The sequence below is a fragment of the Herpailurus yagouaroundi genome, unplaced genomic scaffold, assembly GCF_014898765.1.
Source record: "Herpailurus yagouaroundi ecotype Mexico unplaced genomic scaffold, PumYag 29, whole genome shotgun sequence".
Lineage (NCBI taxonomy): Eukaryota > Metazoa > Chordata > Mammalia > Carnivora > Felidae > Herpailurus > Herpailurus yagouaroundi.
Window position 1 is genome coordinate 103,732,334 of NW_024412377.1, and position 18,346 is coordinate 103,750,679.

Below are 18,346 nucleotides of genomic sequence, written 5' to 3' on the forward strand. Positions count from 1 at the left end.
CACGCTCTCTTTCAAAATAAAAGAATGAACTTAAAATTCTCAGAGAAATTGAAAATATAAGTTCTAAAAAAAAAATTGCAGTTTAATTTTTTCTAATTTTCCACTACAAAGCACCCAAATCAGCCAATAATAAAATTGTGTATTACAGGGGCGCTTAGATGGTGAGTCGGTTAAGCATCTGACTTCGGCTCAGATCAGGATCTCTGTTTGTGGGTTCGAGCCCCGTGTCAGGCTCTGTCCTGACAGTGTGGAGCCTGCTTGGGATTCTGTGTCTCCCTCTCTCTGTCTGCTCCTCCCGACTTGCACTCTGCACCTCTCTCCCTCTCTCAAGAATAAACATTAAAAATTTTTTCAGTAAAATAATCTATTAAAATGGTCTTAACAATGGTTCCATACCCCATGAAGACTTTATGGATTTATGAATTCTGATTATAATGCACTGAACATAATGAACAGTTTCATGACCACCTCTCCAAAATAGAAGTTTAAGACTAAAATACTCCAGATCTTCCAGGAGCTATTCTTGGAAGTGCTATCCCTAAAGACCCAATACAACGTTGTGAGTAGACTCCACTCATCTCAGGGTCTCCTCGTAAGGTAAACACACGTGCTATATGAAATCAATCCCCTTTTCAGGTTTTTTCCAAAGATTAGCACTACAGCAAAAGGACAGTGAATACATTTATCATGAAACATTGATAATTATCTTCCAGACAAGGAATATAGGTTTATTTTTATTTTTTTTAAACTCTTGTTTGTTAAGTTTATTTATTTTTTTTTTTTAGTAATCTCTACACTCAACGTGGGGCTTGATCCCAATATCAAAAATTGCATGCTCTTCTGTTTGAGCTAGCTAGGTGCCTCTACAGGTACTATTTTAAACAATACATTTAATTTTGCTTTTTTTGTACAGATCCCTTGATATTCTTCTCTGGACTCAAAAAGAAAAAATCTTAACTGCAGTAAAGCAATTACTTAAAAGCTGAAAAATAGGTATCATCCCTTCAGGTATAAATTCAAACGCCACCTTTTCAGACAAAACTTCCCTGACTACCAATTCTACATATCCACTCTTCACTCCCTTTTTTCTTCGTAGAAACTAATCACTATCTGCAATTAACCATGACTACTGACTTTATCCTTTTCTACATCTAATTAGACTTAAGGCTCTAAAAGCAGACTTCTCATTTGCTCTGCTCACCATTATATCCTCAATGCCTAGAACATTAAACAGCTCTCAGAAGTTTACTATTATTAACTGAATGAATGACTGGCCACTGGAAGGAATCATCTATACTGTTAGTTCTTCCAGAAACAATTCCTTCTTGAATAGAGTTGACTCAGAACAAAAAAAAAAAAAAAAAAACACTTAGAAAAGGTGTCTTCAATCCCTCTATAACTTCTGGAACTCAGAACTCTGCTTACTTGCTTAATGTTTTACTAATCCCTTGTCTATAGATGTGTTATCAGCTGCCAGACCTGCACTGCTCAAGAGAAAAATGTCCAGTCTCATTCTTCTTATGACAATAAAGAGAAAACACAAATCTAAAACACACCGGAACCAAACTGGTCCTTTTTAAAGATCTCCAAGTGAGATGTCATAAAAGAGGTCTTAATACTTACGGAAGGCTTTGTCTATTCTCCATCCATTTGTTTTCTCTTCACGTTTAAATTTATTCTGTTAACAAAAGAAAACAAAAACCTACAGTAATTTTATCCTATTATAAAAGTGAAGATTACAGTTAAAAAATAAGCATTACAATAAAACTTCTAGGGTGCCTGGGTGGCTCAGTTGGTTGAGTGTCTGCCTCTTGATTTTGGCTCTGGTCATGATCCCAGGGTCATGGGCTCAAGTCCTGAGTCAGGCTTTACACTAAGCATGGAGCCTGCTTGGGATTCTGTCTGTCTGTCTGTCTCTCTCTCTCTCTCTTCCTCTGCCCCTCCCCCCTGCTTGTACACTCTCTCTCTCTCTAAAACAAAAATAAATACAATTCTTATAACAAATGATTCTCTCGTACATAACATCTTTGCCAACAGGCAAGCTACTTAAACCTTCAGCTTTTTATTTATTTTTTTATTTTTTTATTTTTTTTAATTTTTTTTCCAACGTTTATTTATTTTTGGGACAAAGAGAGACAGAGCATGAACGGGGGAGGGGCAGAGAGAGAGGGAGACACAGAATCGGAAACAGGCTCCAGGCTCTGAGCCATCAGCCCAGAGCCCGACGCGGGGCTCGAACTCACGGACCGCAAGATCGTGACCTGGCTGAAGTTGGACGCTCAACCGACTGCGCCACCCAGGCACCCCAAACCTTCAGCTTTTTAAAAAGAGATGATGATCTACACTGAGCTCCCTGAACCTCCTTATAATCAACAGCATAAATCAGCAATGGAAGCTAGAGTTACAGAGGATAGAAAAAATTTAAGTTAACTAGCCTGGTAACAAATCAAACTGTAGTCAATTAAGCTAACTAATATTAACTCTTTAAAAACTAATATATTCATATCAAGTTAAACATCTTATATTACTATTCTCATGTTTTTTATGGCACAGAAGAGAGAGTGTGAGAAAACAAATTTTTGAGTCAGGCCAAGTTTATCTTTAGAATCTTCTTTATATTGGGGCACCTGGGTGGCTTAGTCGGTTGAGCATCCAACATTGGCTCAGGTCATGATCTCAGGGTTAGGGACTTCATTGGGCTCTCTGCCATCAGCACAGGACCCATTTGGTCCTCTGTCCTTTTCTCTCTCTGCCCCTCCCTCACTTACATGTGTGTGCACGCTCTCTCAAAATTAAACAAATGTTTAAAAAAAAAGAGAGAGACTTCTTTATATTAAGGCACATTTCTTCATGCTTTTCTGAGCACCAGAGATCATCATTCCCTGTAGCACTCCAGATTACCTCCATTAAGATGGAGATGGTTCAAGTTTAAGGTTCAATCCATCCTAACTAAGGTCATTAGGAAGTGTGAAGGTATAAGCTTGTTTGTAAGATTATCTAATCATGCAATTACATCCTGGGAGAGGGCATAATCACCAATCTCTCCCTTTTATAGATCAGTCTAAAAGCTTTTATTGAAAATACAAAAATCAAAAATGAGAGGCTATATAACCACTAAAATGAACATCCTAAGAGAAATGCCAATAAGCTTTAGGCATTATTCAATTCTAAAACAATACTATACCATATTTTACCTAATGAGGAACATAATTGAGAACAATTTAAAACATTTGTAAAGAATGTATTGATATTATTCCTTGAATTTATAGGCAGGAACTACTGAAAACTAAATTCCATGACTGTAAAATAAATCCCATAATTCCCACCACTGACTCTGATGAAGTAACTGGTTACAGGCTTACTCAACACATCCAACCACACCAAAAATAACTTTACTACTGAACCAAATAAATGAATCAACTGTTTGCAAACAATGGACAACAGCAAGAGTAAAACTACAACTTCACATTTCTGGAGAGAATGGAAACATCTAGGATGTACCCATGTTCACCATGGCTCTCTGGGCTAAATTCCCTAAACAATGAAGAGGAGATAAAGGCCAAAGAGAGCAGAGCTCTCAAGAGCTAGAGAATATTTAGGGGTTGCAGAGAGAAGACAGCTATATAAAAAGGAGTCTCACAAGCCTAGTGGAAGTATTCCATGGGTACTTGGTCTATATCTGGGTTCCACATACCAACAGCCTAAGGCCTAGTAGAAAACAACTACTCCAGGAATGAGAAAAGAAAGATACTAGAAGTTACATAACAGAGCAAGCTGACAGAATTCTAGCCCTCACAAAAGGAAAGACTTAGTTAATACCCAAACATTTACTTTAGACACCAGAAAAGCCACCACTTCAAGATAAAGACCACAGTCTTAAAGCAGGCTTTCTCACTCAGGGCTCTAGCATGAGAATTAAATTCTAATGCCCTAAAGCATTCACGATATGTAATGAATTATACCATCTCTTCTGTGGATCTCGAATAGTACTAATATGATGGTCCTCAGAAAACTTAGAAAATTAATTCAAAGGATTTTCTATGGTTCAGATAAAAAAACCTAGAAAAAGGATTAGCCTAGATTTGCCTTAATAAAGCCTAAAATCAAGCCTTGACAATAACAAGGAGAGTTGAGAGAATATTAACTGCCTTTTAGAACTTAATGCTCTTTAAAGGAAAGAAACCAACAAACATAATTTAGACACTATCAAACATATCATCCACAATGTCCAGTACTCAGTTTAAAAAAAATCCATGGAGGGGCGCCTGGGTGGCTCAGTCGGTTAAGCGTCCGACTTCAGCTCAGGTCACGATCTCGCGGTCCGTGAGTTCGAGCCCCGCGTCGGGCTCTGGGCTGATGGCCCAGAGCCTGGAGCCTGCTTCTGATTCTGTGTCTCCCTCTCTCTGCCCCTCCCCCGCTCATGTTCTGTCTCTCTCTCTCTCTGTCCTAAAAATAAATAAACGTTAAAAAAAAAAAATTAAAAAAAAAAATCCATGGGGCGCCTAGGTAGTTCAGTTAAGCATCCGACTTCAGCTTGGGTCATGATCTCATGGTTTGTGAGTTCGAGCCCCACATCAGGCTCTATGCTGACAGCTTGGAGCCTGGAGCCTGCTTTGAATTCCGAATCTCCCTCTTTCTCTGTCCCTCCCCTACTCTCGCTCACGCACATGCTCTCTCTCAAAAATAAACATTAAAAAAAAAAATCTTTTAAAAAACCTCCACAAGGGACGCCTGGGAGGCTCAGCTACTTAAGCATCTGGTTCTTGGTTCTGGCCCAGGTCATGATCTCATGGTTCAGGAGTTCGAGCCCCATGTCAGGCTCTGTATATTCTCTCTCTCCCATTCTCTCTGCCCCTCCCGCTAACACACATGTGCTCTGTCTCTCCAAATAAACTTAAAAAAAAAAAACAAAAAAAAACTCCATAAGACATGAGAAGACAAGAAAATGTGATGCACAAAAAAATAGTCAAAAGAAACAGATCTCAACATGATCTAAATGCTGAAATTAACAAACAAGAAAGTTAAAACATGTTATAAATACGTTCAATGATTTAAAGAAAAATACGGAATCAACAGGGAAATCTCAGAAGAAAGGAAACTAAGAAAAATAACCACGTGGAAATTAAAGAAATGAGGGGCGCCTGGGTGGCGCAGTCGGTTAAGCGTCCGACTTCAGCCAGGTCATGATCTCGCGGTCCGTGAGTTCGAGCCCCGCGTCGGGCTCTGGGCTGATGGCTCAGAGCCTGGAGCCTGTTTCCGATTCTGTGTCTCCCTCTCTCTCTGCCCCTCCCCCGTTCATGCTCTGTCTCTCTCTGTCCCAAAAATAAATAAAAACGTTGAAAAAAAATTAAAAAAAAAAAAAAATGAAAAATATATTAACATGAGAAATGAAACATTCACTGAATGGGCGTATCTGCAGACCGAAGACAGCAGAAGACAGGGTGAACATGTGAACACAGTAATGGAAACTAACCAAGTGATATAGAGAAAAAAGATCAGGAAAAAAAAAGAACAGAGCTTTAACCTGAAGTATAATGTTATGCAGGCTAATAGACATAAGTGGAGTCCCAGAGGAAAAGGGCAAAGTAGAAAAAATATTGAAAAGAAACTATCCATACGAAAATCATAACCCTACTGCTGAACACCAGAGTTAAAACCTCTCAAAAATAGAGAAAAACAATTTATCACATACAGGGGAATAAAAACAAAAAATATGACTGACTTATCATCAAAAACACTGGAGGCCAATGGACAAGAGAATGACAATTTTAAAACACTGAAAGGAAAACCTATCAAACCACTTGCATATCCAACAAAAAAAAACGAAAAGTAAGCTGAAATAGACTTTCAGATACATCAAAGCTGAGAGAATTTTTCAACAGTAAAATCGTATCCAAACCTACATGAAGAAATGAAAAGCATCGAAAATGGTGGCTAAATATTAAGGCTAGTTTCCTTTTTCTACTTTTCTACTCAATTTCCTTTAAAGACAAGACAATGGGGGCTGACAGCTTAGAGCCTTGACCCTGTTTTGGATTCTGTGTCTCCCTCCCTCACTCCCCTCCCACCCGTCTCAAAAATAATAAACTTTAAAAATAAAATAAATAAATAAAGACAAAAGACTATAAGCTAAAGTAAGTTCGATGTAAAATTGGGATTATAGTATGTAAAAGTGAAATATATAATTGCACAAAGGATGAAGGGTAGATGGAATATGCTTGTAAGAGATTATTACATATGGAGTATGAAGTGTAAAGAGTAAAACGGTACAATAAAGAAAATAAGAAAGAATACTAAGATTTATCTGAATAACCCAAAAGAAGGCAGGAAACGAGGAATAAAAAACAGATGGGTAAGCGGAAAATAGTGAGGTGATAGACTTGAACCCAGTCATATCAGTTATTACATTAAAGGTAAATGAACTAGGGGCGCCTGGGTGGCGCAGTCGGTTAAGCGTCCGACTTCAGCCAAGTCACGATCTCGTGGTCCGGGAGTTCGAGCCCCGTGTCAGGCTCTGGGCTGATGGCTCGGAGCCTGGAGCCTGTTTCCGATTCTGTGTCTCCCTCTCTCTCTGCCCCTCCCCCGTTCATGCTCTGTCTCTCTCTGTCCCAAAAATAAATAAAAACGTTGGGAAAAAAAAAATTTTTTTTTTAATTTAAAAAAAGGTAAATGAACTAAATTATTACATGGAAATGTACAACAGACATTTTATCTTTTTTTTTTTTTTTTTAAAACAGGGTCAACGCTAAGAATTCAATGACCATGAATTGGTCTCTCTCAGAAATATAACCTATAATAAAATTAAATTAAAAGAGCGTCAGACCGGATAAATTACTGCAACTACTATGGAATACAGTATGGATGTTGCTCAAAAATATTAAAAAATAAAATTATCACATGATCTAGCAATTCTACTGCATATTTACCTGAAGGAAACAAAATCACTATCTTGAAAAGATGTATGTATCCCCAAGTTCACTGCAGCATTGTTCACTGCAGCCAAGACAAGGGAGAAATGAATAAAGAAAATGTGGCACTGGAACAAAAACAGAGTAATGGAATAGAATAGAGAATCCAGAAATAAACCCACAAATGTATGACCAAGTAATCTTTGACAAAGCAGTAAAGAATATCCAATGGAATAAAGACAGTCTCTTCAGCAAATGGTGCTAGGAAAACTGGACAGCGATATGCAGAAAAATGAACCTGGACCACTTTCCCACACCATACACAAAAATAAACTCAAAATGGATGAAAGGCCTAAATGGAAGACAGGAAGCCACCAAAATCCTCAAGGAGAAAGCAAGCAAAAACCTCTTGACCTCGGCAATAGCAACTTCTTACTCAACACATCTCCAGAGGCAAGAGAAACAAAAGCAAAAATAAACTATTGGGACCCCATCAAAATAAAAGCCTCTGCACAGCAAAGGAAACAATCAGCAAAACTAAAAGGCAACTGATGGAATGGGAGAAGATATTTGCAAACGACAAAGCAGATAAAGGGTTAGTATCCAAAATCTATAAAGAACTTATCAAACTCAACACCCAAAAAACAAATAGTCAGGGGAAGAAATGGGCAAAAGACATGAACAGACATTTCTCCAAAGAAGACACCCAGATGGCTAACCGACACATGCAAAAATGCTCCACATCACGCATCATCAGGGAAATACAAATCAAAACCACACTGAGATACCACCTCACACCTGTCAAAATAGCTAACATTAACCACTCAGACAACAACAAATGTTGGAGAGGATGCAGACAAAGAGGATCTCTTTTGCACTGCTGGCAGGAATGCAAATTGGTACAGCCACTCTGGAACACAGTATGGAAGGTCCTCAAAAAATTAAAAATAGAACTATACTACGACCCAGCAACTGCACTACTAGATATTTACCTAAGGGATATAGGTATGCTATTTCGAAGGGGCACATTCACCCCAATGTTTATAGCAGCGCTAGCAACAATAGCCAAAGTATGGAAAGAGCCCAAATGTCCAACAACGGATAAATGGATAAAGAAGATGTGGTATGTATACACACACACACACACACACACACACACACACACACACACACAACGGAGCATTACTCGGCAATCAAAACAAATGTAATATTGCCATTTACAACTATGTGGATGGAACTGGAGGGTATTATGCTAAACAAAATTAGTCAGAGAAAGACAAATACCATATGACTTCACTCACATGAGGACTTTAAGATACAAAACAGATAAACATAAGGGAAGGGAAACAAAAATAATATAAAAATGGGAGGGGGACAAAACAGAAGAGACTCTTAAATACGGAGAACAAACAGAGAGTTACTGGAAGAATTGTGGGAGAGGAGATGGTCTAAATGGGTAAGGTGCAATAAGGAATCTAGCCCTGAAATCAATGTTGCACTATATACTAACTTGGACATAAATTAAAAATAAAAATTACAAAAGAAAAGCACAAAAATAAAAGAAAAAATGTGGTACATATGTGTGTGTATGTGTACAGGAATATCATCCAGCCATAAAGAAGAAATTTTCCCATTTGCAACATCATGAATGGACACTGAAAGCATTATACTAAGTGATATAAATCAGAGAAAGACAATTGCTGTATGATCAATTTAGCAGCACACTAAAAGTGAATGTACCCATTACTGTGCCCAAAAGTGAATGACACAAGAAAGTCAATATACGTCAAAAACTGAATATAAACACAGAAAGAAGCGAATCTATGATCATGAAGGCAGATGTCAATTCTTTGCTTCGTTAACTACTAGAACTAGACAACATATCCAACAACAGAGTATACACTCATTTCAAGTGCACCAGGATACTGACCAAGATGAATATAACATGTTTTTAAATTAAATCTCATTAAATTCCAGAAAGACTGAAATCTTACAGCTTATATATTTGATGTTCACAATGGAATTAATAAAACAATTACAAAACAGTAAAATATTTACCAATGTCCCAAATATTTGGAAATTAAACACACTTCTAAATAATAGAAATACATGTAGAAAATATTTTTAACTGAGAAACACTGAAAGCAACCTATCAAAATTTATGAAATGCAGTTGAAGCAGGACTCAGATGAAAATGTATAGCTTTAAATGTCTAATTAGAAAAAAAGTACTAAAAATCAATGTTCAAAATTTTCATCTTAAGAATATAATTAAAGGCAGAATAAATAGAAGGAAATGTTGAAGAGTTAAAAAAATGAAAATCCACAATTAAAAACTTATAACTACAGGTTGGTTCATTAGAAAGATTTGGGGAAGTCAAAATACCCTTAGCAAGACAAAGAAAAAAAAAGAAGAAAAACATCAATTATCAAAGAGAAATATCCTATAAAAATTAAAATGATTACTGAACAGTATGAAAACTTCATGCCTATAAATTCAACAACTTAGCATCAAAACTGACAAGTAAAAAACTGAGTATCTGAATATACCTATATGTATTAAAGAAACTGAACTTAAAATCCTTTCTCAAAGAAAATTACAGGTCTGAAGATTTTCACTGTTGAATTCTATTGAACACTAAAGGAGAAATAGTATTAATCTTAAATTCATTCAGATAAAAGAAAAAAACAAAAACAAAAACACTGTCCAACTCATTTTCTATAACCAGCATAATCCTGGTACCAAAATACGATAAAGGCATTAAAAGAAAGGTGCAAAATATCCTTCACAGGGCGACTGGCTGGTTGAGTCGGTTAAGTGTCCAACTCTTGATTTCAGTTCAGATCATTTCAGTCATGAGTTCCAGCCCCGCATTAAGCTCTGTGCTAACAGTGCAGAGCCTGCTTGGGATTCTCTCTCTCCCTCTCTCTCACTGCCCCCTCCTCTCTCAAAAATAAATCAATAATAAATAAATATTCAAAATATCCCTCATGAACAAAGATGCAAAAAATCCCCAAGAAGGGCACCTGGGTGACTCAGTCAGTTGAGCATCTAGCTTTGGCTCAGATCGTGACCTCATCGTTCATAAATTCATTAGTTTGAATCCTCCATCAGGCTGGCTGCTGTCAGCACAGAGCCTCCCTCAGATCCCCTGATCACGTCTCTCTCTGCCCCTCCCCGGCTCACATGCATGCACTCTCTATGACCTTAAAAAAAAAAAATTCTCAAGAAAATATAATAAAATCCAACATCAGAAAGAATAACACAAGTCTGGTTTGATATTTGAAAACCAATACAATCCACTAGTCTAAATTTTCACTTTTCTAAATTTTGCCCAAAGATTTGTTAGAACTACACTAAACTTAGAGGAGGAGTCTAAACAATTTTGGGGAGAAATAGTTTAGTGACAAATTTATCATTAATTACTCAGATCAGAGAGCTCCCCTAGACAATTTCTAGCCTTCACATACTTTAACGTTTTCTTCTCCTTATATCAAAGATCAACATTAGAAAAGGAACATAGAAAATATAAACAATTCTTCTTTTGCAGAAATAGAATAACCACTACACCATATAATGGTCCCCAGGTGATGGATCCATGCCTAGTGTAGCACAAGAACAAAACATCTGTCTTTCCTGATAGTTTAATTAATGAAGAAAAAAACCCATGGCTGAATAAAGAGCTCACTATAGGAGTGCCTGGGTGGCTCAGTCGGTTGGGTGTCTGACTTCGGCTCAGGTCATGGTCTTGCAGTCTGTGAGTTCAAGCCCCATGTGATGTTCTGCGCTGACAGCTCAGAGCCTGGAGCCTGCTACAGATTCTGTCTCTCTCTCTCTCTCTTGCCCCTCCCCTGCTCTCACTGTGTGTCTCTCTCTCTCAAAAATAAAATAAAAAATTAAAAAAAATTTTTTTAATAAATAAAGAGCTCACAATATATTGAAAAGGCATAGGGGCGCCTGGGTGGTTCAGTCAGTTGAATGAACGACTGCAGCTCAGGTCATGATCTCATGGTTTGTGAGTTCGAGCCCCGTGTTGGGCTCTGTGCTGACAGCTCAGGGCCTGGAGCCTGCTTCGGATTCTGTCTTCCTCTCTCTCTCTGTGCCCCTCCCCCACTCATGCTCTGTATCTGTCTCAGAAATAAATATTAAAAAAAAATTTTTTAATTGAAAATGCATGACAGCCTACATAGTGTGCACTCATATGCACTCCATCCCAGGAAACTTGTAACTAAGTTTCTCACAAAGGGAAAAATAAAACAGAGGATACTACTCACTCTGTTAGGCATAGTAAAGCACTAATTTACATCACTGCTCTTGTTAATAGTGGCCCTGTCCACAAAGTTAAGGTAGCCTAAGAAAGCAACAGTTAGATCAGATCATGGGAATTATCTAATTTAGCATGCCTCTCTTCATGCCTTCCTAGGAAATTAAGCAATACACTCTGTTCAAAAGCTACCCTTAATCCAAATACGTATTCTGATACATTTATTCTTCCCTCTTCGTTACATAATGCTTCTTTTATCTTAGATTCAGTGGTTTTATGGGTACTCCCTAAAATCCATTCTAGAAGTGAGCAAGACATAGATAATACACTAAAGGTAAGAAGATTGTACTCATATTAGAATTCAGTAATACTGCATTACTTTCTGAGCTGTAAAAAAGGACACGCACTCAAAACTAGTAACGAATAAGGATGAACTGAGATTTAAACAAAAGTTAAAAAAATAATATTAGTAATTTTTGGTCCTTTTCCAATCAACAAATGTATTGGGTTTACTTTACCTTAATTTCTATCCTTGCTCTGTGAGGAAAAAGCTGTCCAATCATAGAAAAGTCAGTTCCTACCATGCTGATGGCTAAAAAAAACATATCTGTTTCTGTAAAAATAAAAGATTTAGAAAGAATGAAAATTAATCCCAATATTTCAGAGGAAAAAAAAATCTTACATGAAGTATATATTTTGAGTTAAAAACAAATTTGAGAGTATCTAACAGTCTTTTATCAAAGGCCAGGAAATCTTTAGTCAATTTTATTGCTAAGAACTTCATGCATCTAAAATAATGTCTAAACTTTTATACAGAAACATAAGCAATTTATAAACTCATACCAAGAAGCTAAAATTAGGAAGAGAGGGAAGAGAAAGGGAAGAAGAGGAAAACGAGAAGAAAGAGGAAGGAGGAAGAAGGGGAAAGAGAAGAGGAAGAAGAAGAAAACAACATTCTGCCTATCTGGTCTCAAAGTGTTCTTAAGAAAACCATCAGTCACAGCCACTATATTACTGCTTTAACATAAGCAACTAAGGTGCACTAAATAGTATGTGAAAGAAAGTAACCAAAAAACACACAAGAGACTATTAAAAGAAGTAACCTCAATAAAATAGGATTGGGGAATACAGAGGAGGAAAGTATAGAATCTTTCTTGTTGTCCTGAATTACTCTGTTCTGTTTCATTTTCTCCCCAAAAACAACCTGCATTATTTTTTATAAGAATAAGCGATACCATTCAAAAGGTGTTATAAGTTTCAGGCACCTGGGTGGCTCGGTCGGTTAAGTGACCAGTTCTTGATTTTGGCTCAGATCCTGATCTCACGGTTCATGAATTCAAGCCCTGTATCAGCCTCCATGCTGACAATGCAGAGCCTACTTGGTATTCTCGCTCTCCCCCTCTCTCTTTACCCTTCCCCTGCTTGCACTAACTCTCTCAAAATTAACAAATAAACTTAAAAAAATGTAGTATATGCTTTTTAACAGCACAATTTTGACCCTTAGAAACTCTGTTATACAACAGTATCTAAGATACAACATTATTATGAGTATTAGAAATATTAATAGTTTTCCATGTTATTTTTTATACAGGGATTTTTTTTTTAATTTTTTTTTCAACGTTTTTATTTTTTTTTATTTATTTATGGGACAGACAGAGACAGAGCATGAACGGGGGAGGGGCAGAGAGAGAGGGAGACACAGAATCGGAAACAGGCTCCAGGCTCCGAGCCATCAGCCCAGAGCCTGACGCAGGGCTCGAACTCACGGACCGCGAGATGGTGACCTGGCTGAAGTCGGACACTCAACCGACTGCGCCACCCAGGCGCCCCTATACAGGGATTTGACAAAGAGGACTACTCTACCCAAATTACCATAATGCTAATTCCTAAAAAGATCACGAAGATAAAGCCAGAGATGGAGTTCCATAAAAAGTGGCGGGGGGGGGGGGAACAGATGCAGAGGTCAGTTCCAATAAAATTAGCTAGACAGAAAATAACATGGTTTTCATTTTATTTACTTACAGAAAATAATTCACTTTACTTCAAATAAATATCCACAAAATTTAAAATGAAAATTAGTTACCTTTATTTGACCATGGTTTAGAATAATAGTTTTTCCTAAAGCTGGAATATGTAGTTGTAGAACCACGCTCAAATATGGGGTCATTTTCCTCAACAACACAGGGGCCTTTTGTCCTTAAAACTTCTACAGTTAAACTGAAAGAGACACACTTTTAAATAGATTTGCACTTAGAACAAGAAAGAAAATAATACATGATATTTGAATAGTTATATTTTGAAATGTGCCATGACAGAATCGGAACAAAAGTATAATAATATATACTTGAGGTATGCATATTTTCCAAGATTCTGTTAATTTTCACTTAAAATGTGATTGCCAAGTAATAAAATTAAATGCCAACATTCTTCTGAAATCGTTAATAGCAATATAAAATTTACACATTATCTTTGGACCACCAAAAAATTACTTATATTTTATTGACTTCTGTATGTCCCCTACATTTAACACATATTACCTTATCATACTAAACCCAAGAGAAGATGAGAAACATAAGCATCTTATGTTTTTGTTCTACATTCCTGTAAACAAAGCATTACAATGCTTTAACTATTTAATGACCAGTAAAATGATCATCACAAAATGGCAAAAAACACACAATTATTAAAAGTACTGCATTTATGTTTCATTATCATAGAATTTTATATGCTATAAAAAGATTTTTATACTGAACTGTCAGACTACTTTACATCCCTCTTTTATATTTAGTTACTCGTGAATTTATCTTCTTTTTTTTATATAGAATATTAACCCTGATTAAACCTGATTCATGTGTTGCATGTTCATTAGTTATAACCACACACCAAAATATGGTATTAGTTAATAATAAGAAAACCTGAATTTTGACTTCAAGACTGAGCCAATTTTTGAAATGTATCATCAGTAGAGACCAGCATATAATTAGTTCAGGAGCTCACCCCAATTAGCAGTAAAGTTAGTAAAACAATTGTGAAAGGTTAATGGATGACGGATCAGCAGTACCATCTTCTTATAAAAAACACAGCATAAAAATCGCTAAAAATTACAAATCAATCTAACTCATCTTTCTATTTATAACATGCATTAAAAAATATAAACATTAGTGTTTATATGGTCAGGTAACCATGAATGATGCAGAAATTCAATCTCTCTCATTAGACAAAGCACATTTGTTCTTATATTTGAAACCAAAATCTTTTTTTTTTTTTAACTTACCTTTCTTCATCCAAAATAATGGAACCATCTTCTGCCACTTTTACTCGAGGAACCAGCAATGGCCCGTCATCCACTTCTTCTTCTACTTCTTCATGACCTTCAGCATCAGGAGTACTTTTACCTTCTTGCCTACCGAACGTAAAGATAGCTTAATTCATATATCCAGGAGAAGGATCTCCTGAGTACTATCAACTTCTGAAATAAATTACTTCGAATCCAACCTTCATTTGATTTCCAATTTTCCCTATACCCTAAGTAAAGATACTACATGTTAAGGACGTGGTTATAAGAATTTCCCCGACTATGGGGTGCCTGGGTGGCTCAGTCACTTAAGCATCCGACTTCAGTTCAGGTCATGATCTTGTGGTTTGTGGGTTCAAGCCCTACATCGGGCTCTGCGCTGACAACTCAGAGCCTGGAGCCTGCTTCGGATTCTATGTCTCCCTCTCTCTGCCCCTTGCCCGCCTGCACTCAGTCTCTCTCTCAAAAATAAATAAAAGCATTAAAAAAAAATTTTTTTTTAAACTACAAAAGGGAAAGAAAAAGAAAAATATGTACACGTTTATTTGTTTAGACACAGAATAGAATTAGAATGATACATTAAAAAATTGGTAACAATTGTTGCCTTCAGGCAGCGGAACCAGATGACAGAAAAACAGAGTTGGAAGACTTCTCAGTATACTTTTGTTCCATTTGATTTTTGTACTGTTTTATTTATGCTATTCTAAAACAAAACAAAATCCTTTTTAATTCTAAAAGCTTCAATTGAGGGGTCCCCGGGTTGCTCAATCTGTTGAGCATCCAACATTTCAGCTCAGGTCATGACCTAACAGTTTGTGGAGATGGAGCCCCATGCTGATAGTTCTGGGAATACCTACTTGGGATTCTCTTTCCTCTCTGCCCCTCTCCCCCGTAATCATGAACACGTACTCTGTCTCTCAAAATAAATTAATAAATATTAAAGAAAACAATATTTTTAAAATAAATAAAAATAAAATATAAGATTTCGTTAAAATAACACCATTGGCCATTTCCATATATAATACACAGTATGGGCCGCCTTACATTTTGATTTAAATCAGACAGTAAGTTTTATTCTTGCTAGTGATTCTATCTAAACATTCCTATCACATGCAATTTGACTATAACAAAAAGCATCATTTGATTTCTTTTTTTAAAAACTGTACCCATGGGGCGCCTGGGTGGTGCAGTCGGTTAAGCGTCCGACTTCAGCCAGGTCACAATCTCGCGGTCCGTGAGTTCGAGCCCCGCGTCAGGCTCTGGGCTGATGGCTCAGAGCCTGGAGCCTGTTTCCCATTCTGTGTCTCCCTCTCTCTCTGCCCCTCCCCCGTTCGTGCTCTGTCTCTCTCTGTCCCAAAAATAAATAAACGTTGAAAAAAAAAAAAATTTTAAAAACTGTACCCATCAAATAACTTATTTAAAAAAAACACTAAGATAAAATGCTTACTCTCTTGTCTGGACTGGTGTCAATGATTTTTCAGTTTTCTTTTCTTGTTCCAGTGAAGAACTAATAAACAAATAACAAATTGTTTTTAAATGTGAGACAATTTAATATAAAAAATATTTTTAAATGAACAATATATATCTTGTCAATTCTACCCATTGGCAAGAAGGAAATTATTTTAACTTGCATTTTTTTTATATGATAAACCATAATGCTATTATTAATAATGGTGTGGCCCAAGAGTCAATTTCTCAGTCAAAAACCTTGTCATCAAATATAAACCTGCTATGCCCTAGGTAGGAACGTTTTTACTCTTTAATTCCTTAGTGAAGGGAGGCTCTCCCAGTCCTCATGTCTGAAGCAACCTACATGGCTTATCTCCAAATCCTACATGTCAAACAACTTACCACCTAGGCTTCTGGCCCTTCGGCAGCAAGCCAAAGACCTGGTAAACCTGAAAAAAGCTACACTCCTGCATCCACCTGCTAAACCATCAAATCCCAAATAACAATGAGATTTATTATAAACCATCTGCCTCCTCAGGCTAACTTTACTAAAGAAGCTTTGTTCTTAGAAGATAAATAATATCCACTATAAATAATTAGGAGGTAGAGCATAAAAATTACAGCGTTCCTTTAGAATCAGGGTATAGTGTACAAGAAACACAAACTGCAGTATTTATTAAAGTTGTTTAGTTTTATAACATTTTGGTAATGTAAGAAAAGAAACTTATTTTGGGGGCGCCTGGGTGGCTCAGTCGGTTAAGCGTCTGACTTCAGCTCAGGTCACGATCTCGCGGTCCGTGAGTTCGAGCCCCACGTCGGGCTCTGGGCTGATGGCTCAGAGCCTGGAGACTGCTTTCGATTCTGTGTGTCCCTCTCTCTCTGCCCCTCCCCCATTTATGCTCTCTCTCTGTCTCAAAAATAAATAAATGTTAAAAATAAAATAAAATAAAATAAAATAAAATAAAATAAAATAAAAAGAAATGAAACTTATTTTTAATTTCAGAGGAAGAGGGCACCATCCCAAGAAAGCAGTTACCTGAAATACAACTAAATGTTGTTTAAAAATTCTATCGAAAAAACATCGTATTTGCTATAAGTTTTGCCAACATACTTTTGGAAAACACGAACTTGTACTCTAAAAGTGATACTTAACTCACAACATACCCAAAGGAAGGACAACAACAAAAATTTACTTACGTCATTGGATTATTATCTGGCAGGTAATATATGAAATCTCTCATAGTCATTTTTGAACGATCTGGTGGCTTCTGACTTTCATTTATGGCATATTTGTTTTTCCATTGTTTCTGGACACACAAACACACACAAAAATCCACTTTTCTTTTATAAATGTAGAATTTCACATGTACTATATTCAAAGGTATATCCCACTGTTATATTCATTGCAAGTGACTTAGTATTATTCTTATCATGATTATTCCCAATTTTAGGACAAACTTCATAAACTGCATTATTACACAGTGTAGCACATCAAGGAATTTTAAAAACTAAAGTGTCTAGGTCTGGATAAAAGCTCAACGTATAAAATCATACTTACTAATGCCTTCTAACTATAATAGTTTGCTAAGCATTTATAAATACACAGTTTTTGTTTACCCTGTAATGAACTAGATTTCTGTGAATTTTACAAAATTCTTAAAGCAAATGTTTAATTTTTTAATTCCTGAAAATAAATCTACCTAAGCAGATTCTATAGAACATCTTTAGAGACCTAGATTTTAAACAACATAGATTCAAATCCCACTGATATGTGATACAAAGCAAATAACTTCTCTAAACTTGTTTCCACCTGCGTAAAACAGTGGTATCTACTACACAAAGATGATAGAATAATATAAAACACCATACTAAGTGCCTTCCTCTGAATTAACAAGGGGATTTTGTAATAATAAAAGCTGAAATTTGTTAAGCTCCTTCTGTTTGCCAGACACTAGTCTAAATGTGTTTTACGTATATTTACTCATCCAATCTTTACAACCCTCCAATGAGATACATACTATCATCAGTCTTATTTTGCAGATGAGGATACAGACAGAAATATCAATTAAATTGCCCAACGACGCATACTAAAGGATGACTCTAAGATTCAAATCTTAAGTATCTAACTGCAGAGCTCACATGCTTCACTATTGGTACAGTGCAATCTTGGAAAAATAATCGCTCTTCAAGATTAAAAAGATGGGCTTTACTATCCACATAAATGCAAATTTTTCCCATTTATAATTTCCATACTGTCAATTTATAAAATATTACCAATTCATTTTGCTCAAGTATATTTGTCTTAATTCAAATGAATGTTATTCATGTCACGAAAAATCACTTAAAGTATATTTTATAAATATGCTTTGTATATTTTCTATGTGTGTAGAAACAGACCTTCTATTTTTGGCCTTCACCAAAATCAATCAA

At 36.3% G+C, this 18,346-nt stretch overlaps 1 protein-coding gene across 1 annotated transcript in view; it reads right to left on the minus strand.

The window, feature by feature from the left end:
- BDP1 (BDP1 general transcription factor IIIB subunit) overlaps window positions 1-18,346 on the minus strand; it is a 90,183-nt gene that overhangs the window by 67,997 nt on the left and 3,840 nt on the right. The window contains 6 exon segments of the mRNA XM_040451288.1: window positions 1,624-1,678; window positions 11,691-11,785; window positions 13,256-13,389; window positions 14,447-14,575; window positions 15,915-15,974; window positions 17,114-17,223. Coding sequence (XP_040307222.1) covers window positions 1,624-1,678; window positions 11,691-11,785; window positions 13,256-13,389; window positions 14,447-14,575; window positions 15,915-15,974; window positions 17,114-17,223 — 583 coding nt within the window.